We start from the raw sequence: 18,243 nt of genomic DNA, 5'->3' as shown, positions 1-18,243 counted from the left end.
TCAGTCAGTGGGATTAGCTAAGCCTTTGCGATTACCAGACAAATGCCATCTCAGCATACTTGGACACACATCGGCCTTTGTGTTTGCTTACCTAGGCTCTGATCCAGCAAAGACTTAAGCATGCGCTAAACTTTATGCAGTGTGATCATCCTACTGAAACGCTGCTGGGCTGCTTTATGGCCAGCTTAGCTCTAGCTCTGGCCCTTTAAGCCCTATGCTGTATGTGGAGTCTAAACAAATTCCAGTTCAGGAAGATCTTGAGCAAAGTGCTGTTACAGCCATAACTCATTTTTAAAGTCTTTACTCTATGTCTTAGACACCCCCACCTTTTATCATAAACAGCATCATCCTGGAGCAGATTAAAGCAACAAAAAGGACAACAGTAAACCATTCCAGGTTTTCTTCACTTTACAGCCATAGTAAAACTGTCCTGTGAAAACTGCTTCCAGAATGAAGTTTGTAAATAGCCTGAAAGAACATAAGAAAATCTAGGAAGTAGGAAGGCTTTGTAACCCAGCAGGTAAGTATTTATTCAGACCCAGCCTTTTACCGCCAAAGCCTTCCACAAGAAAAAAGCCCGACTGTCTCTTGATCTCATTAAGACTCCAAGCCGGCCATGCATGTAAGCATGTGCTGAATGCTTTTTAACATCAATGGGATTACTCAGATGTTTAACGTTAAGCATGTGCTTAAGTACTTTGCTGGATCAGAGCCTAAGACTTTCAATCACCTTCAATCACCTTCCCTGAACAATTTATTATACCAATCCTCAGCTCTCCTATGGCACACCTCAGCCATAGTCCTCACAGCACTTTGCACAATACAGAGGATGGTTCATCAGAAATGGAGGAAGAGAAGTGTCTTCCTGGGACATAACAGGAAATCAGTGGCTGATACAGAAATAAAATCTAGGTCTTGTGACTTCCAAGTTCATTCTGCATCCACTGGACCACACGGCTACTTAAAATACCTACTGATTTCTCAGGTTCTCCTATTATGGAAGATGCAATAAAGGAGAGCTGAGTGAGGGCATCAGTGCCAAAACGAAGGGGTGCCAAAAGGCACTGCCCAGCCAGGACAGGGTGTGGGACGGAGTCATGAGTGGCTTGTCTGGGGGGCAATGGGGATGGAGGGAGGGTGGCTCCTGCTGCTGCATGCGCTCCCAGGGAAGCATGGGGCGGGGGGGGGATGTGCCCCCCAGATCTGTGTGCACAGCGAGGGCAGGCTGCACTGCAGGTTTGCCCTGGGCACTAAACTTCCTTGCCACAGCACGGGAGGGCACATACTGGTAATAGTGATAGCAACCAATGTTCAGCCCATCTGAGCTTGTGAAAGCCCTTGATATGCTTGGAATTAGGGGTAGCAGAGGATATAGCAGTAAGACACTAGACCGGGGAAATGGAGGATCTCTGCAGTATTATCTCCTTCCATGCCTCAGTAAAAGATCAACTCTGCATCTTGAAATAAAAAGGATACACAGCAGGAATATAGTTACTGCTGGGTTACCAGCAGGAACCAGACTTAGGAACCCTCCCTCTAAAAGCACAAGCCTCTATTGCTTGAGCTAAGAAGCCAAGTCCACTAGCATTCACATCAGTCTCTTATGCAGACCCATGTGTGGAGGAGGGGAAAGTCTCTCTCAGTGGTAATGGGGGGTTAGAAAAGCTCAGGGTTTCATAGTCTGTTGTGAAGCTACTCTACCTGGGGAAGGCTTAGAAGCAGAGTGAAGATACTAACCCTCCATGCCAATGCCTCAGCTCTCCATAGATGGCTAAAGATCCTGTTGTAGCTATCAGGCCATGCATACTTTTGGAGGGCCACATCAGCTGCCCAGTACAGAAACAGTAAGTTCTGCTCCTCCAATATTCTCAAGGGAACTTTCTGACCTCAAATGCATTCATTTCCCACTTTTTCCATATGACAGACAAATAGCCATTATTCCATCAGACCCTTCACATCACTCAGTTCACGCTAAGTTCCCTGTATGCTTCTCATTTCCAAACGTCTGAATAATATACACTAGCTTCAAACACTTTCCTAAGCTGAAGACTTCTGTCAGACACCTCAGGGCTCCCTATTCTCCTCTGGCTTCCTCTTTCCTTTCATACCATGTTCAAGCTTCTCAAAGTCTCCTCCAAGGTCTTACACCACACTGCCCCACACCTACATCTCTGCTTTCTCACACCTCCTACTACTGTTACTCAGCCTCCTATGGATTCCTTTCTAAAGATTACTTCCCACAAATCTTATCTTTCTATTCCCCTCCTACATGTTTTGGACACTGCGTGCAGAGCCAACACCCTGACTCTTCATTCAAAGCCCCCATTAAAATGTACTTTTGTGACAGTTATCATATCAATAGTAACTCTTTAGAAAATGGGCTTCTGGGAGGCTGGCAGTAAGGCTATAGGCCTGTATGAGTCACATATACCTCACTGTTTCATTTCTTGCAGATATATCTCAAAGGCATAACGTTCATCTTTGCCTGAAAACAGAATTTTGGCTGATGAAGTCTGTTAAAACTCTCCTTGAGATCTGTATCTAAACTCACCTACTATGCTGAGCATAATCCTGATCCCACCAGAGTTACTAACAAAACCCTCTTTCTCTTTCGTGAGTCCAGGATCAGTCCTCTGGTATATAATAGGGTTTCAGCTTTGACAGATTATTGGTACGCTGAGGTAAGAAACAGCCGACCAGAGGCTATGTGCGCATGATAAAATCTATTTCCGACATCTCTGGCTCAAGTAAACAACAGAGGAAACGTTGCACATCACAAAAAGCTTAGATGATGAAAGAAAAAGACAGAATGCCTCTAATCAAGGAAATGTTTTAAACCATTTGCTTTAAGCAGGAAAAGGAAAGAGCAGGGCGGATGTGAAATATAAAACATAACATCAATTATTAAACTTTTTGTCTAAATAAAATGACTTCCCTGGAAAAGGATGAATTAAGAGATTCAGAACATAAAATGTGTCTTGAGTATTTTCAGTCTGCTTAAATATAACATCATTTATTGCCACTTCATATTTGCACTTAAACGCCACATTTTCCCCAAAGAAATAAATAATAATATTTAACATAACTGGCATTGTGAAAACTTTAAATTATTCATTTAGAAAAGGACATGCAGCCTCATGCAATTCCCACTTCACTGCCAAGGCACATGTAATATATTGCAGTTCAGGTGCTGCAAAGTGCAGATCATAAAAATTTAAAATACTACTTCCCAGGATTATTAATAATGGAGAGTCGCTCACTGTGAGAGGCCTTGGGATTGGCAGGAAGGAGAAATAAAATATGCTTCTCCTGCCAGGGAGAAAGGTTTCTTCCAGGTTCAGAGCCGGCCTTTCTAGCTTCATAAAACAATGGTACCTCTCTGAACTGGGCTATAAGGAATTCATAGTCATAGATTTTAACTGATGATCTGCCCTTCTGAACAACACAGGCCTGAGACTTCACCCAGTTACTCCAATATTGTGTTTAATAACTTGTGTTTAAGTAAAGCTTATCCCCCAGAAGGGCAGCCAGCCATGGTGTGAAGACTTCAAGAGATGGAGAATACACCTCTTCCCCTAATAGTTTGTTCCCATGGTTAATCATCCTCACTGATAAAAGTGAAGGGGACTCTCCAGTTTTATTCTTGAAAGAAGAATCAATTCCTAGCTTTATTCCTTGCAAAGGTAACTGAGCAAATGTAAATCAGTCACTCATCTTCATTTCTAGCTTTCCGTTCCTTCCGTTGGGATCCAAAGACACATAGAAATAGGTCCCTTGATGAAAAAACCCCAGCCAAATTCACAGTTGTTGAAGGCTGTGCCATCCAGGCCACTGATGTGGGCACTAGGGTCACCACAAGCAGCACACTAGCTGGCTACTCCTGAGTCAGCTGCTGTGTCAAAGGCACCATAATCTCAAATCACAAGGCAGGGCAGTTTGGCAGCATGAGGATCAGCATTGTCTCAGGGACCAATCCAGGGACTAATCCCAACTCATGCTTTGACTCCTTTCTCAAGTCACATCAACTGGCATATTCAAACAAGTTCAAAGAGTTATTACAGCTTTATGCACCCATATTTGACAAGATTGGCCTTAATCTCTATGTGCCTCAGTTTGCCCATCTGTACCGGAGATGACAGCAGTTACTAGAGCCAAAAACATTGGAAAAAAAGGTGATTTTATGAGTTCAAAATCAACCCACTGGACAAATATTCCTTTCATAAAAAATTGTTTCTAAATTTATATCCACATGATTTTTAATGTTTTTATTGACAGAAAAACAAGTTTTAGTAAAGAACAGATTCCAATAATCCTATCAGTAAAATAAAAAGGTCAAGGAAATATTTCACAGAAAATAAAATCTTTAAATAATGGCAACAGTTTTTCATGGGGAAAAAATTAAATTGAGAAACACCAAAAAAAAAAATGTTTCATTGAGAAACTTTCAACCAACTTTAACAGGAGACACTTGGCAGGGGACTTATACTAATTCCCTTCCTAATATCTGTTCTGTAAAACAGAGGTTCTAAACCTCTTTACCAACACGCAGAGAAAACCTTGAAATTCGAATCTAAAAACAATATAGTCACATTCAAAGAGGGACTGGATACTTGTATGGCTGACAAGATTATCCAGAATGTTAATAGTGTAATAATTTAAACTAGTTTCTAAATATTTGGGATTAGGATGAAATCTTGGAGGAAGGGGGAACAGATTGTAACATATGTGCTTATTACAGCATTTTTCAGATATTCTTCTGAAACAGATGAGGCTGGCCAGCATCAGAGGAAGGAAGTGCACTGGCTGTGCTGTATGCTGATCCAGAGATAATTAACTCTTTTAAAACTTTGCTACAATGCAAACTGAAAAGCACAAGCAGTTGGGCACCACTTCTGCTGTGAAGGGTAGGATATGAGTTGTAAAGATTCCTGGCAGGGAAACAAATCAAAAGTTTGGGAGAGCTTAATGAAACATATAGGCAATAGAAGTGGATGGCTTGGGTTTTTTTTCCCCTATAAATATTATCTATCCCAGGGGTGGGTAATTATTTCAGGCAAAGGGCCGCTTACTGAGTTTTGGTAAGCCATCGCGGGCTGCATGATAGGCAGCCAGGGGCAGATAAATATTAATTTTCTAAATTTTTTAGGGGCTCTGCAGGCTGGATGGCATGGCCTGGCAGGCCACAGCTGGCCTGCAGGCTGCATTTTGCCCACCCCTGATCTATCCCCATTCTTTAGACATCCTTTAGACTGGACATTAGGAAGAACTTCACAGTTCGAGTGGCCAAGGTCTGGAACGGGCTCCCAAGGGAGGTGGTGCTCTCCCCTACCCTGCGGATCTTCAAGAGGAGGTTAGATAGGCATCTAGCTGGGGTCATCTAAACCCAGCACTCTTTCCTGCCTATGCAGGGGGTTGGACTTGATGATCTATTGAGGTCCCTTCCGACCCTAACATCTATGAATCTATGAATCCTACTAGGAACAGCCTTGCAGAGGGATATGGGGAAGCCTTCTGGATCAGTTCAGTAAAGCTGTTTTATTCATAGAAACATCATAAAAGTGCAGAGAAATATATGGCAAATGGAACTGAGAGTGGCCAGTGTTGGGGAAAAGGAAGTGGAGGGAGAAAAGGAGCTGAGAGAAAACAAGAACAGATAAGAAGAGACACGAAGACTGGGAAAAGATAGTAACATTTGAGGTATATACCAAGGCAGCACCTCCAGCCTCCCCATGTCCCCCACAGCCTCCTTCATCTGGACTTGTGCTTGAGACAACACTGGACAGAGAACCTGAACAGGCAGTTGTGGGGTGACAAAACATTATTTCTGTAGACCCCCCAAAATCCTAAGTCCTATTCCAAGGCAGAGCATACAGACAGAGAACAGACAAACCAGCCAATCATTCTGGGCTGTATCCAGCCTAAACCAACAGAGCAGCACTAATTTACACCAACTTGCTGAGTGTGACAGTAATAATTAGTGGCTGACAAAGAAGCTGTCACACAAAGCTTATGTCCTCCTTACCATAAGATCTTACTGTTAGTGTGAAGACTAGATGGCAGCAAACTCACCCACACATATATGTTACACTGCACATTTTCTATGACTTCTGCAAAGTACAGCTTTGTGAAACCTAACAGTCTGCTTACGCTGCAAACCAGGCTGCAGCTGCAGCTTCTGAAAACACGCACCTGAGCTGGCTTTCAACTGACTGGCTCAGAAACTGCTAGCTGTGTGGGTACTGCAGCACGACCTGTTCATGTTCACTCAGAATCCTGGGTGCCACCGCAGCACCACTGCTATTGGTACACAGATGAGCTGGTTCAAGGTTGCATCTACACAAACTGCTGGCATACCTTGGGACTGCATTGTATACAAACACCTCCAGGAATCAAGAACTAATTGAGGTCTTCAGTGAATGAGGAAAGCCAAACATGTTCCTTGAACTACCTGCAGGTTCCAAAGAGGATAGGGCTGGCCTGTTCTCAATGGTAGCAGATGACAGAACAAGGAGCAATGGGTTCACGTTGCAGCAAGGGAAGTTTAGGTTAGATATCAGGAAACAATGTCTCACTAGGAGGGTAGTAAAACACTGGAAGAGGTTGCCCAGAGGGGTTATGGACTCTCCATCCTTGGAGATTTTTAAGACCCAGCTAGACAAAGCCTTGGCTGGGATGATGTAATTGGGGCTGGTCCTGCTTTGAGCAGGGGGTTGGCCTAGAGGACCTCCTGAGGTCCCTTCTAGCCCTAATTTTCTATGATTCTGCATGGAGACAGTGTTTGTGCTGAAAAATAGAAATGAATTTACCTATTGGGCAACCAAATTCTCACAGTGGATATCAGAGACACATGTCCTGAGTAGGAAGGTCTGAGAGGATGTGGTGTAAAGTGGGGAAAGGAAGGATCATCAGGCTGCCCATTCCTTCAGTTTTGCTATGCTTTTGTCTTCACGTTTTCCCTTTACTCCTCTCCTTGCTTCACATTTCTTCCCTTTCCTTCCATCAGCCCCACACTCATTGTCTCTCTTCATTCTCTGCCCTGTCCATTCTCAAGCCATTACCTCTGCTGCTCATCCCCTGCACCATCTGGTCCAAAACCTGGTGCTCACCTATAATGTGGAGAGGCTTCCATGATAGGACAGTAGCTACCCGCATACAGCTGAGCTCCCCATAGGCAAGTGCCCGGAGTCTGATGTGACATGTGACTGAGTGTATGTGCACAAGCAAGCTGGTTTGAACTGCTGTTCACTGGTCGGCTTTGTAGAAGCCAGACTGACATTATTATTGCATGACAGAGCTGCTGGTCCCCAAGGTACATATGTATTCATTTAGCTGGCTGTCAATTATACCAGGACAAAATACTGTTTTCTATAAAGCCAAGAGGGACAGGCTTTGAAACCAAGGGACTGTCCTGATTTTCAGGGATATGAATACCCTTTCAGTGTGCAAAACGGACTGTGCATTCATACAGCCTGGGCGATGGCCCTAGGGGATCAGTGTCCGGGGGTTGGCGTTATATTTTTATTTTTTTGTGGTGGGAGGCAGGCCCAGTGGTGATATAATTCTCAGGCATGGCAGATGGGTTCAAAGTAAATAACAATGGGCCACATGGCAAGCTTTCTGCAGCTTTCTCCACAAAGGAGGAACCGAGGTGGCTTCTTTCATGCCCTGACAATGGTTTCCATGTGCTTTTGTGCTGTGTAAAATTAGGATTTTCATAGCCAGAACTGAAGTGTGATTATACTGAAATGCATCTACAATACCAAGAGGCCCCAGCTCTTGACCGCACATAAACGTTTACCATAATATGAGGGTAGAATCTGCAATGCATTGCCTCCCAGCCAGAGAGCCCATCAAGGTCTGCATGCCGAGGTGTCAGTGCATGGAACAGCAGGCATTTCATTACAGCCTGTCCACCCAGAGCCTGGCATCTTGATATTGTTTTCACTTACATGGTGCAAATCTGGAACACTGCACTAAAACCAGTGTAATTAAACTGCCATAAGATCAGAATCAGACACTGGAAAACAGTATCTTAGCATTTGAAATGGATACCTCATAATGTGTAGAGAAGTCATTAAACCATTCTGATTGCAGATGGCAGCTACTAAATCCCAAAAGATCACATCCTTCTACCTGCACATACCCTTGGCTTATTTTTAGAAATTCCTACCTAACCCATGACATTGAAACAAGCCCCTTCTTTGCCACCTACCACCCCCATGTAAGTCTTCTAAGACTTACTATCTTTTCATGGAGACAAATACTGCAGTAACTCTATTCCAGGTAACATGAGCACTTCTGAAGTGCATGGCTCATGCCTAAGAGAAAGCTCATAGTTGACCTTTTTCCTCAGAGACTGGTTTTTCACCTTTTGCCTAAATGTAGGTGTGACAAATAAATATAAAAGCTTAGAACAGGTTGGTCTGAGGGTCTGATTTAGTTAGGCGATGAGTCCATGTTAGGCATATGATTTCTTTCAACAGCCTGGTGCAAAATTATTTACATATGTCTTCCTCTTCCTTCTACAAATTTTCCCCTGGCCAGAAAGGATAACATAGTTAGGAAAATGCTCAGGGATAGTCAATGAATACCAGTACACTATAGGATTTAAAAAAATCTATAGCAGAAATCATTATGACAAGTGCTTCCTCCCTCAGACACACAACTGCTGACAGAATGGCTGATGTGCTGCTGCTGGAGGAAAATTAGGCCTTTGTAGAAAATGTTCCTGTATGAAATGAAAAAAAACCTAACAAAACAATTAATCCAATGGCCACTGTTTCCAGAAACAGGTCCAGAATGTGAGGCTCTTAAATGCATACTAATCCTATGCAAATAATTAGCCTGGATTTCAAATGCCCTGTGCACTGAGGTCAGTGAGAGCTGCTAAGTGCATAGCACTTTAAAAAATCAGGATATTCTTGGCCCTGATTTTAGAAAGTATCCCTATTCACAAGGGCTTGCAAGCCTACCTTTAGCCAACTACTTAAATCCCATTGATTTCATGTGCTTTAGATATGAACATAAGCATGTGCTGAAGAAGTTCTTTTCCTAACTGGGGCCTTGTTAAAGTGTCCTTCAGGGAGTTTCTTGCTCTGGCAGTGGGTCATCTTGGAAAGAAAATTTGGAGCAAAAAAATGAAGACCATAGAACTACAGAAATAAAGGCTTCCTGTCTCAGGGGTCTGGACACCCAATTCTAATTGAAATCAATGAAAACTGGGTATCCAAATCCCCTATGGTATGTCTACCGTGAAATCAAAGGTATGACTGTAGCCCAAACAGCTTAATCCAGCATGCACAGGTAACAGTAGCAGTCCAAGAAGCAGCATGGACATCAGTGTAGACTGTACAAGCTCACCTGGTTGTGTACTTGAGTTACTAGCTCTCACTGTAGCTTGTGCCTCTGTGTGTTGACAGCCACTGTCATTCATGGTATATAGATTAAAGCCCATCTCCTCATAGCACTGTAAATTAGCTTTGCAAATCTCATCCTCCATTTCCTGCCAGCTGGGCAACACAACCCAAGTTTAGAGCCAGCCTAAGGACTTGTGAATCCTGAAATGGAGATGAATCCTAATGCTTCTCTTAAACTCAGAAGGGAGAATATTTAGTAGGTAAGCTTACTCGCTGAAGGACTTTGCTTAAAGGAAAACTGTGTGATCACTCCTACTTGGTTACACTGCTAAACAGAGATGTAATTAATGATGATGGCGGACAAATGTAAGGAGACAAAAGCTTCCTTATGCTAAAAATAACCAGCAATTGAGTTGAAATGAAGAAGGAAAAGGAGACATCTTTTATCTGCTCCCCAGAAGCCCCCAGAGCCCACCAGTTCTGACCCCGGTGAGCTGTGTGACTGTTCATTTAATCAGTCTCAAAAACCAGCTCAGAAGCTACAATCAGCAGCTGATTCACCCTGTTGCAGAAAGAGGGTAAAATTTCCCTGAAAGTACATTTAAAAAAAATCCAACTCCCTGTTTGTAAATGAACCATAAGGTCTGACATTCTCCAGTCCTTTCCAAGCCTCACGGTCACACTGAAGTCCATGAGAGTTTACCTGAACAAGGTGAAATCCACCTAACATATAACCCCTACTTAAGCTCTTTATCTAAGGCTCAGTGGATTCTTAATAAGACCTTACACAGGCCCTCTGTCTAAGATGAATTTTATCCACCAGCAAGATGTAACCCATAAAGAATAAAAGAACAAATGCATGGGGTCTTATAGCAACCTCTTTTTTTTATAACAGATTTTCAGTCCCTGTAACTGCTACTCTAATACCCAGAAGAGCTGACCCAAAGCTCATACAAATCAATACCATTGATTCAATAGGCTTTGATTCAGGGCCTTCATCCTTTGATGTGTGTTCCACCTGCCTGGCTACAGTGGGATCACAGATATAACGGTACATGCTGTAACTAACACACGCAATTGGAGATAAACGCATGCTGTTGGCATTTGAAGAGACTCCATTTGAACAGAAAGTGCCAGGGAATTCATTTTGACCAAGCATTCCGAAGTGATTTCACCTAGAGTTCATTGGGAGATGGCATTCATTTGGGTTTTCATTATCACTCCTTCCATTTTAATGGATTTAGGTTTCATTTTATAGGTAGCACCTTGTGACCTGATCTGGACAACCTGCATTATGGTAGGATCAAAATAAGCAGCTCTTCTACATCCTTGATTTTCCCTGGAGTCTCTCAGACCTTGATGAGCAGTCATACTTACTTACATAAGTGATTTTCATTAATTTGCTGCCTTATTTTATCAGAATAACGGATACGGATCAAATTATTCTCCCATTTACACCAGTATAATTTTCTTGAGTTCACTGAAGTTACTCCCGGTTAACACTAGCATAAATATAAGGACACTCAGCTGCTTTGCTCCTTAACCTAATACAGTTTTGATTGTAGTAGGTCGTGCCAATTACCTCCATTCTACTATTATTTTCATTATATATGTTCTGTCTATCCAGTTATTCTTACAGCATCCTGAGTTGTGTTGGCTGTCTTTTTTATATATTGTATTAACTGCATCATTCAGTAGTTATCCTTGTTAATTTTGCTATCTCATTATCCCAGAAGACTTAATCCTTCTCTCTACTTTTCTTATTGACATGGAAACGATCCCTGTGGTATCTAGGCACCACATTGCAGCAGCCATTGTTTTCATAATGAGAAATGACAGTAGGATCTCTGAAACATAAGATTCCATGGTCAGACATGCTATCGGTGTCTTGTTATTTCCTAATAAGATTATATGAATATGTATCGTGGCCATATGGAGAGACAAAAGATTTTAGAGTGAATATAGCACCTAAATAAGCCCTCACTAATAAACACCAGCCAATCACTGATGCCCATTTCTGAACATTTTAGTGCTGCATTAAATTCTATGAAGGTTGATTGGCTCAGAGAAAAACCTGCCCCACACAGACACCAATGGAGAAAAAGAAAATGTGGACTACTCCATTACCTCATATTTTATAGGGGAATTCAATTGCTCCCTTCAGCTAAAGCAAATCAAATTAATATCAAAATATGCCTTGTGAGACCATACCTAAGAAAACAAAATGTGATTCAAGTGATTGCAGTTATATAACGCCATAACTTAACTTACAACATAAGAGTCATTTCTTCATTCTTAGTGCAAGGGCAAGAGACACTTGCTCATCAGATGCTTCTTTTACCGATAAAACCCATCCGAAGCTATCCCTATTTACTTCCTATAGCCTTTTCAGAAAAAAATAGCCTTTCCCAAGCCTGCAGTCAGGAAGGAGCATTTTCTGATCTGCTTGTATCAAGCTGTTGAATTAAAACAAAAACTACCTATAAAGCAAACCCTTTTTTATTGTTGTTGCATTGCACTGTATATAAGGTGTATTTTAAAGATAGCAAAAAGCAGACCTCGTTGCTTTCTAATGAGAGTGTGTGTGTGTGTGTGTGTGTGACACTCCGTGTGGTGTTTTGCTTTGTTTTTACCTTTTCCGGAGCTGGGAACTGCAGGTGATTTACTTCCAAGGGTGTGATCAAAGGAACTGTCTGAAAACCATCCTCACTGGAAGGTTGTTTGCTGTTCTTGTCACTCAAATTACTCCCCAGCTTCACCATTCTTAGACCTCACTCTCCAGACCTAAAACAAATCAAGACAATCAATGTTACAAAAGCAAGACCGGGGGAGGGCAGAAAGGAAAGATGGGTGGTAGAAAAGAGCCTTATTCTCCTCCATTCAGTTCTGTGTATCAGTCATTTCTCATTTGGGCTATGGTGTCTAAAGCAACATCATTTTGCAGGACATTAAGCAAAATAAAATAATATAAAATAAAATATCAGCAACTGCTCAATGACAGTGCAAATGAAACCCCTCAATTTCCAACACACCAAATATCACTGCGAATCAGGAACACATTAACAGAAAAAAACCTTTCTGAAAAGGGCCAAATGCATCCCTTGCTGTAAATCTACCGACACCAGGGCTGGATTTGGCCACACTGTTATTTTTCAGTGTGGGGCATGGGTTTTAACCCTTTGGTCCCCGGGCCTCCAAAAATCCTCCTAAGTGAGCAACATAAAGACAACAAAGGCAAGAAGGAGAGTATTAAAAATAAAGGGGCAAGGTACAACCTTGGACCTACTATTATTCAGGGTGCTGAATACAGGACAGTGACTTCTGTCATCCTCTGGGCTGGGGGGGTGGGTTTGAAGGGGGGGTTAATTGATTAAAATAAAACAGGAACCTGAGAAAGCTGCTCTGGTTAACAGTATCACCAATTCCCCCATCCCCATACACACACACACACACACACACACACACACACACACACATACACATACACACCCAAAGCTTGGTATCAAGTCAGAAAGGGGGGGGCAGCAGCATGCACACACACACATATGCACACCCACACACACGCATGCACACACATAAACACACAAAAACTTGAGCTCAAGTCTGAAAGGGGGGACAGGAGCATGCACACACATGCACACACACACACACACATATGCACATACCCTGCAGCCCTGTTTATACACACAGGCATGCATGAGCGTGCACACACACACACACACACTGCAGCCCCTTCACATATACACACAACACACACACACACACACACACACATCCTGCAGCCCTATTCACACACACAACAGCCCTGTACACACACACATGCATGTACACAACACCCCCATACACACTGCAGCCCTATTCACATGCATACAACACACACACACACACACACACACACACTGCACCCCCCCCTTCAACCACTGCTCTGTTTCCCCTGTGTCACCGCCCTGGGGCTGTTGTGTGTGTGCAGTCAGAAAGGGGGGGGCAGCAGTATGCACACACACAGACACATGCGCGTGCACACACATGCACACACACGTGCATGCACGCACACACATACACAAGCACGCACATGCACGCACACACGTGCACATGCATGCACACACACGCATGCACACACACGCCCCCCGTGCCCGCGCACACAGCCCCCCGGCGCCCCGTACTCACTGCAGGCGGGCGGGCAGGCGGGCGGGCGGGCGGCGGTGCTGAAGGGACAGCGCCGCGGTGTGCAGCCGGCGGGCTCCGAGCGCTACTGAGGGCGAGGCGGGCGCGGCGCGCGGAGAGCAGAGCAGCCCCGCACACGCACACGCACACACACACACACTCACGCGCGCGCGCGCACACACACACACACACGCGCGCGCGCGCACGCACACACACACACACACACGGACGCGGCTGCCAGGCGGGACGCGCCCCCCCTGCTGTCCCGACGCGGGGCCGCGAGTGCGGCGGGGCCGAGCCAGCGCCTGCCCGCCAGCGCCACCTGCAGGCCACTCGGGGACGCGGCGCAGCCAGGAGGCGCCTCCAGCCGCGGCTCACACAGGGATCGGAGGGTCGCCGGGAAGCGGGGCTGCAAGGGACCTCACGAGCCCGTCTCGTGCAGCCCCCTGCTCAAGGCAGGGTTGTGCCTGCCTGCACCCTCCCCGGGCGGTTCCTGAAGCGCTGACTCCAGAGGAGGGGGCAAGCTCTGGCTTGCAAGTTGCCCTGGGGGGAGCTGGAGCAGAAGCTGCTGCAGCAGAGGGGACAGCGTGTCCCCTGCAACCAGGCTGAGAAGCCTCTCCCTGCCTGGGGCTCACCGTCAAGGCTGGGACCGAGTCGTGGTATAACTATCCGAGAGCCTTTCGGGGTGCTGCAATGAAGGGACACAGGCAGGCGTTCAGTTTGCCGCGCGAGCCCCTCCACTCTCAGCACCAGCGGAGGACAGGGTGGGCGCAGGCACCCGAGTCCATGGGCCAGGTTCTGTTCCAGCATCCAAGTGTGGGCCTGCTCCGCGCTGCACACGCCTCTGAAAGTTCACACCTGTCCTTTGCTCACATGCCTTCAACTTAGCATTAAGAAAAGAAAAAGCAGCAAGGAGGAAGATCCACTTCCCTCTGGCATCAACCCAGGAAAGGTGAAACAGGCTCCAGCACCTATGATGTAGCATAAGACTGGGTCTGTCTGTGTCCGGTATTTCAAATGCAACCCCCCCCCATGATGAAAACAGCCAGTGTGGCTCAAAGGAGACAGAACTAAGCCCCTTGCCCAGAAGCAGAGTGGAAAGGGGTAATGTTATACCACTACTATATATGCATCTCTGATTGCCTTTAAATCTTAGGTTTACCTCCAGGGCGCTCAACCTGGCAGTTTTACAGGTTCTAAATTTACTTCTGAATGGTGTGATTTGTGTGAATTTTTAAAAGGCCTTTTGCAGTCCAGCTGTTAAGTGACAATTTGGCACAGGTGAGACAAAGTCCTTCATACATTTGTGAGTTAATTCCGAGCGCTAAGGTTGACATCGGATTACAAACAGCTCTCAGGTAAGGGACAGGACTATTATAGGTGGGGTTATAAAAGCATAAAAGTTCCCATCATAAGAACCTGTTCTCAGTTGCTTATACCTTTGCCAAACGATAGCTGTGTTGGCTGGAATTTTCCATGACAGACTTCTGTCCTAGCCTGAATATTTATGGAAAAGTGAACCAAAATGAAACAATTGTTTCAGAGAATGAAGATAAAAAGAAATACATCACTGTGCCCTGGTTAAAAACATTCATCTGATCCTTTCCTTCATTCTTCTCTAACCCCTCCATGATGTGAAGCAAGAGTTGAAATTGGGATTGTCTTTCAGTCAGGGAAGTGCCATTTGTTGTCTAATGAAAATCTGCCCAAATCTGGTCCAAGTTATAAGGGGTGACAGGAATTACAGTTTGTACATACTCAGTGGAGGCTGCTTAGATTTTTTAGTACCTCAATTTCTAGATGATTCTCTCTGAACTGGGCAGCATGCTCCAAGCCAAGGCAGAGAAGGATTTTCCCTACAATTGCAGCTCTGGATGCTGCTGCCTGTGCCAAATCCAGATAACTAAATGGAGAAGAGGGAGACATCATCTCTTGTGCTCTCAAAGGCACACACACACACTCACACTGGGTACATCTACACATGCAATTAATGAAAAGCAATAAACTCCAGAGCAATTTGAGCTGAAGTAAATTGCTCCAGGTGCAGCATCTACACATATGCCCAGGACAGCAGCAATGTGAGCTGGAGTGGAGCAGGCTCCAAGCTGGCTGGACCAACCAGGTGCAATTTATGCCCACGGTCAGGTTCAGCACAATAAATTACTCCACCATAAAATACAACTCTCCCTATCTTATGGCAGAGTTAATTAATTTACTGCACCCTAATACCAGTGCATGTGTACATGGTGACACTTTATTGTGGAGCTAATTAATCTACTCTGCAGTAAAGCACACATGTAGATGCACCCAGAGCACATCTATACATGCAATTAATGCACAGCAATAAACGCTGGTGCCAGTTTATTGCTCCCAGGTGTCACCTTTGCATGTTAATGTATGCAGCACATTGAGCTGGGCTGGAGCAGACCAGCTGGCAAGGGATCACAGGGGGTCAGCCTGCCAGCCTGGGGCTGCTCCCCCATGCAGCTCAATATGTTGAGGAAGTGCTGGCTGGAGCATAAGGGTGCTTTGGTGTGGGGCTAGCCGACAGGCAGATCCCGTACTGAAGCACGCTCGTGCCAGCCCTGTCAGCATCTACATGTGCATTGCAGCAGAATAAAAATTCACCATAAGATAGTACTTGTGTATACAAGTACTAACCTGCTCTGGAGTTAATTAGTTTAGTCCATCCTAATAGCACTGCAGGTGAAGATGCAGAGATGTTTACTGCTGAGCTAATTACTCACACACTCAGAATCAGTGCAGAAGGAAGTAGGTGGATGGAGGGAGGACAGGAGAAGTAGATTGGGACATGCAGCCTAGATAGAGGACTGAAGACTGGAAGAAAACGGGGGCTGGGATATGAACAGAATTTGAATAATGAAACCAGGAAGAAAGAGTGTTCCCAGGAGTCAGTGGGCTAGGAGATGTTGGAGACCAGAATGGGAGGGGGAGACAGATTAGATGAGGAGCTGGAAGGGGAAGCTACCTGAAGAATGGCACTAATGGTACTAAGGAACTGTGGGGGATTTGGGAATGGCTGAGGAAGGAGACTGGAAGTAGAGTGGGACACTCAGAAAGTTCAGAGGACCATGATTAGAGCATGAGCAAAGAGACTGGGACTTGCTAAATGAGGAAAGCAGGACTAGGATGAGGATCCAAGTAAGAAAAAGGATTGGAACAAGGTTTGTATAAGGATGGGGCTGAAGGGGTTACACCTAGAAGAAATAGAAAGGAAAGCATGCCCGCTCAAACACGATGCCATCCACAGCCTGAGGTTCCTAATTTTCAGTGACCCATTGCTGTCAGCAAAGATGCACAAAACCCAACTGGCAAAGTATCTCACCCCCACCCAAGTGGGTCCACAGAAATGAGCACAGCCTACTACTGCCATCTGCTCCTCCCTTGGCTCAAGTAACAGTGAATCTCAAGAAGCTAGTCCTGGGGATAACCCCCGAGGATGTCAATATGACACCTTATGATAGAGAGACTCTGTTTTTCAATTTGCACAGAAAAAAAAAACAACTCTTCACTGAAAAATCAAAGGGTAAAGAGAAGCTCCACAATTAAGATTCTCTGCACATTCAGGCCTGTTGTACATACACTTAATTTCATGATCATTTATTATTTTCTTATTGGGCCCCTGCTTAATTCAGTGCACAGAAGCCTGTTCTGGGGGGAGAAATTCTTTTCACTGACTTTAGTGGGCTTTCAGACAGGGTCCTTTCTGAAGCTTTTCTTGTCATACATCCATTTGAAACATGTAAGCAAGGTAAGTCACTCTCCATAGCCAAGCATATTATGAAGTACCTTATATGAACATTTTGATTTGACTGAATATGCATTCAACCCAAGTAGTTTTCTTCTGCTGAGCTCACACTGGCATAATACAGTCCTTCTGCCAGCCTGGCCATTGCCAACTCCATGCATTTAACGGAGGGGCTGCAAAACAATGGAAGAACTTTGTGTCAGCTTCTCCACTGACTCTGAAAATCAGAAGTACTCCTTTGGCAAGGGGGTTTGCCATCTGGGAACTGGAAAAAAACCAAATTATATTCTAAAAATCAAACATCTACTACAACATAAATTAATTTGATTTTTTTTAATATTTTTGTCCTAATTTACATGCATGTGCATTGTGTACATAGAGGTGATTGCATAATAACTTAAAATAAAGTCTTACTGTTGTATACTGTGGGGGGGTGGGGAGGGCTGTGTGGGGTATGGGTGGCTAGGTAAAGGATTTGTGCGGGGCTATGGGTGTGTGTGTAGGTATGTGTGTATGTGGGGTGTGGGTGTGTAGGGGAGGACTGTGGGGGATGGTTAGGTGTGGGGAGTGTGGGTGGGTGAGTATGGGGTTTGTGGGGGTGTAGGGGAGTGTGTGGATGAGTGGGGTGTGGGTGGGTATGGAGTTTTGGGGAGCTGTGAGTGTGGGGGGGTTGCTGGGGGGCTTGTTTGGAGAGGGAGGGTGGCAGGTGTGCATGGGGGGGTGTGCGGGTTTGTGTATGGTGGTGCAAGGGGGGATGTGAGTACATGTTTATGGTGGGTGTGTGTATGGCCCCCCCCTTACAAACACCACACAACACAACAGGAGCCAGCTGAGAACTGTGGGGGGCTGGGCTGGCTCCTGCTGTGTTATGCAGCCAGGAACCTCATGCTGCTGGAGCAGCAGGCGGGCAGGTGGGCAGGCAGTGTGGGAGAGGCAGCAGCAGCAAGCAGGAAG

At 45.0% G+C, this 18,243-nt stretch overlaps 1 protein-coding gene across 1 annotated transcript in view; it reads right to left on the bottom strand.

The window, feature by feature from the left end:
* The window catches only part of NSG2 (neuronal vesicle trafficking associated 2), a 50,670-nt gene extending 36,999 nt beyond the window's left edge, over positions 1 to 13,671 (bottom strand). Inside the window, exons 1-2 of the mRNA XM_006270849.4 lie at positions 13,524 to 13,671; positions 11,990 to 12,140 (exon numbers count right to left, since the gene is read on the bottom strand). Coding sequence (XP_006270911.2) covers positions 11,990 to 12,118 — 129 coding nt within the window. The 5' untranslated portion in view covers positions 12,119 to 12,140; positions 13,524 to 13,671. The remainder of the gene's footprint in view (positions 1 to 11,989; positions 12,141 to 13,523) is intronic.
* Positions 13,672 to 18,243: the final 4,572 nt, after the last annotated feature.

The sequence above is a fragment of the Alligator mississippiensis genome, chromosome 9 (assembly GCF_030867095.1).
Source record: "Alligator mississippiensis isolate rAllMis1 chromosome 9, rAllMis1, whole genome shotgun sequence".
Lineage (NCBI taxonomy): Eukaryota > Metazoa > Chordata > Crocodylia > Alligatoridae > Alligator > Alligator mississippiensis.
Note: the sequence above shows the minus strand (reverse complement) of the source record. Positions and strands in the feature narration are given on the sequence as shown.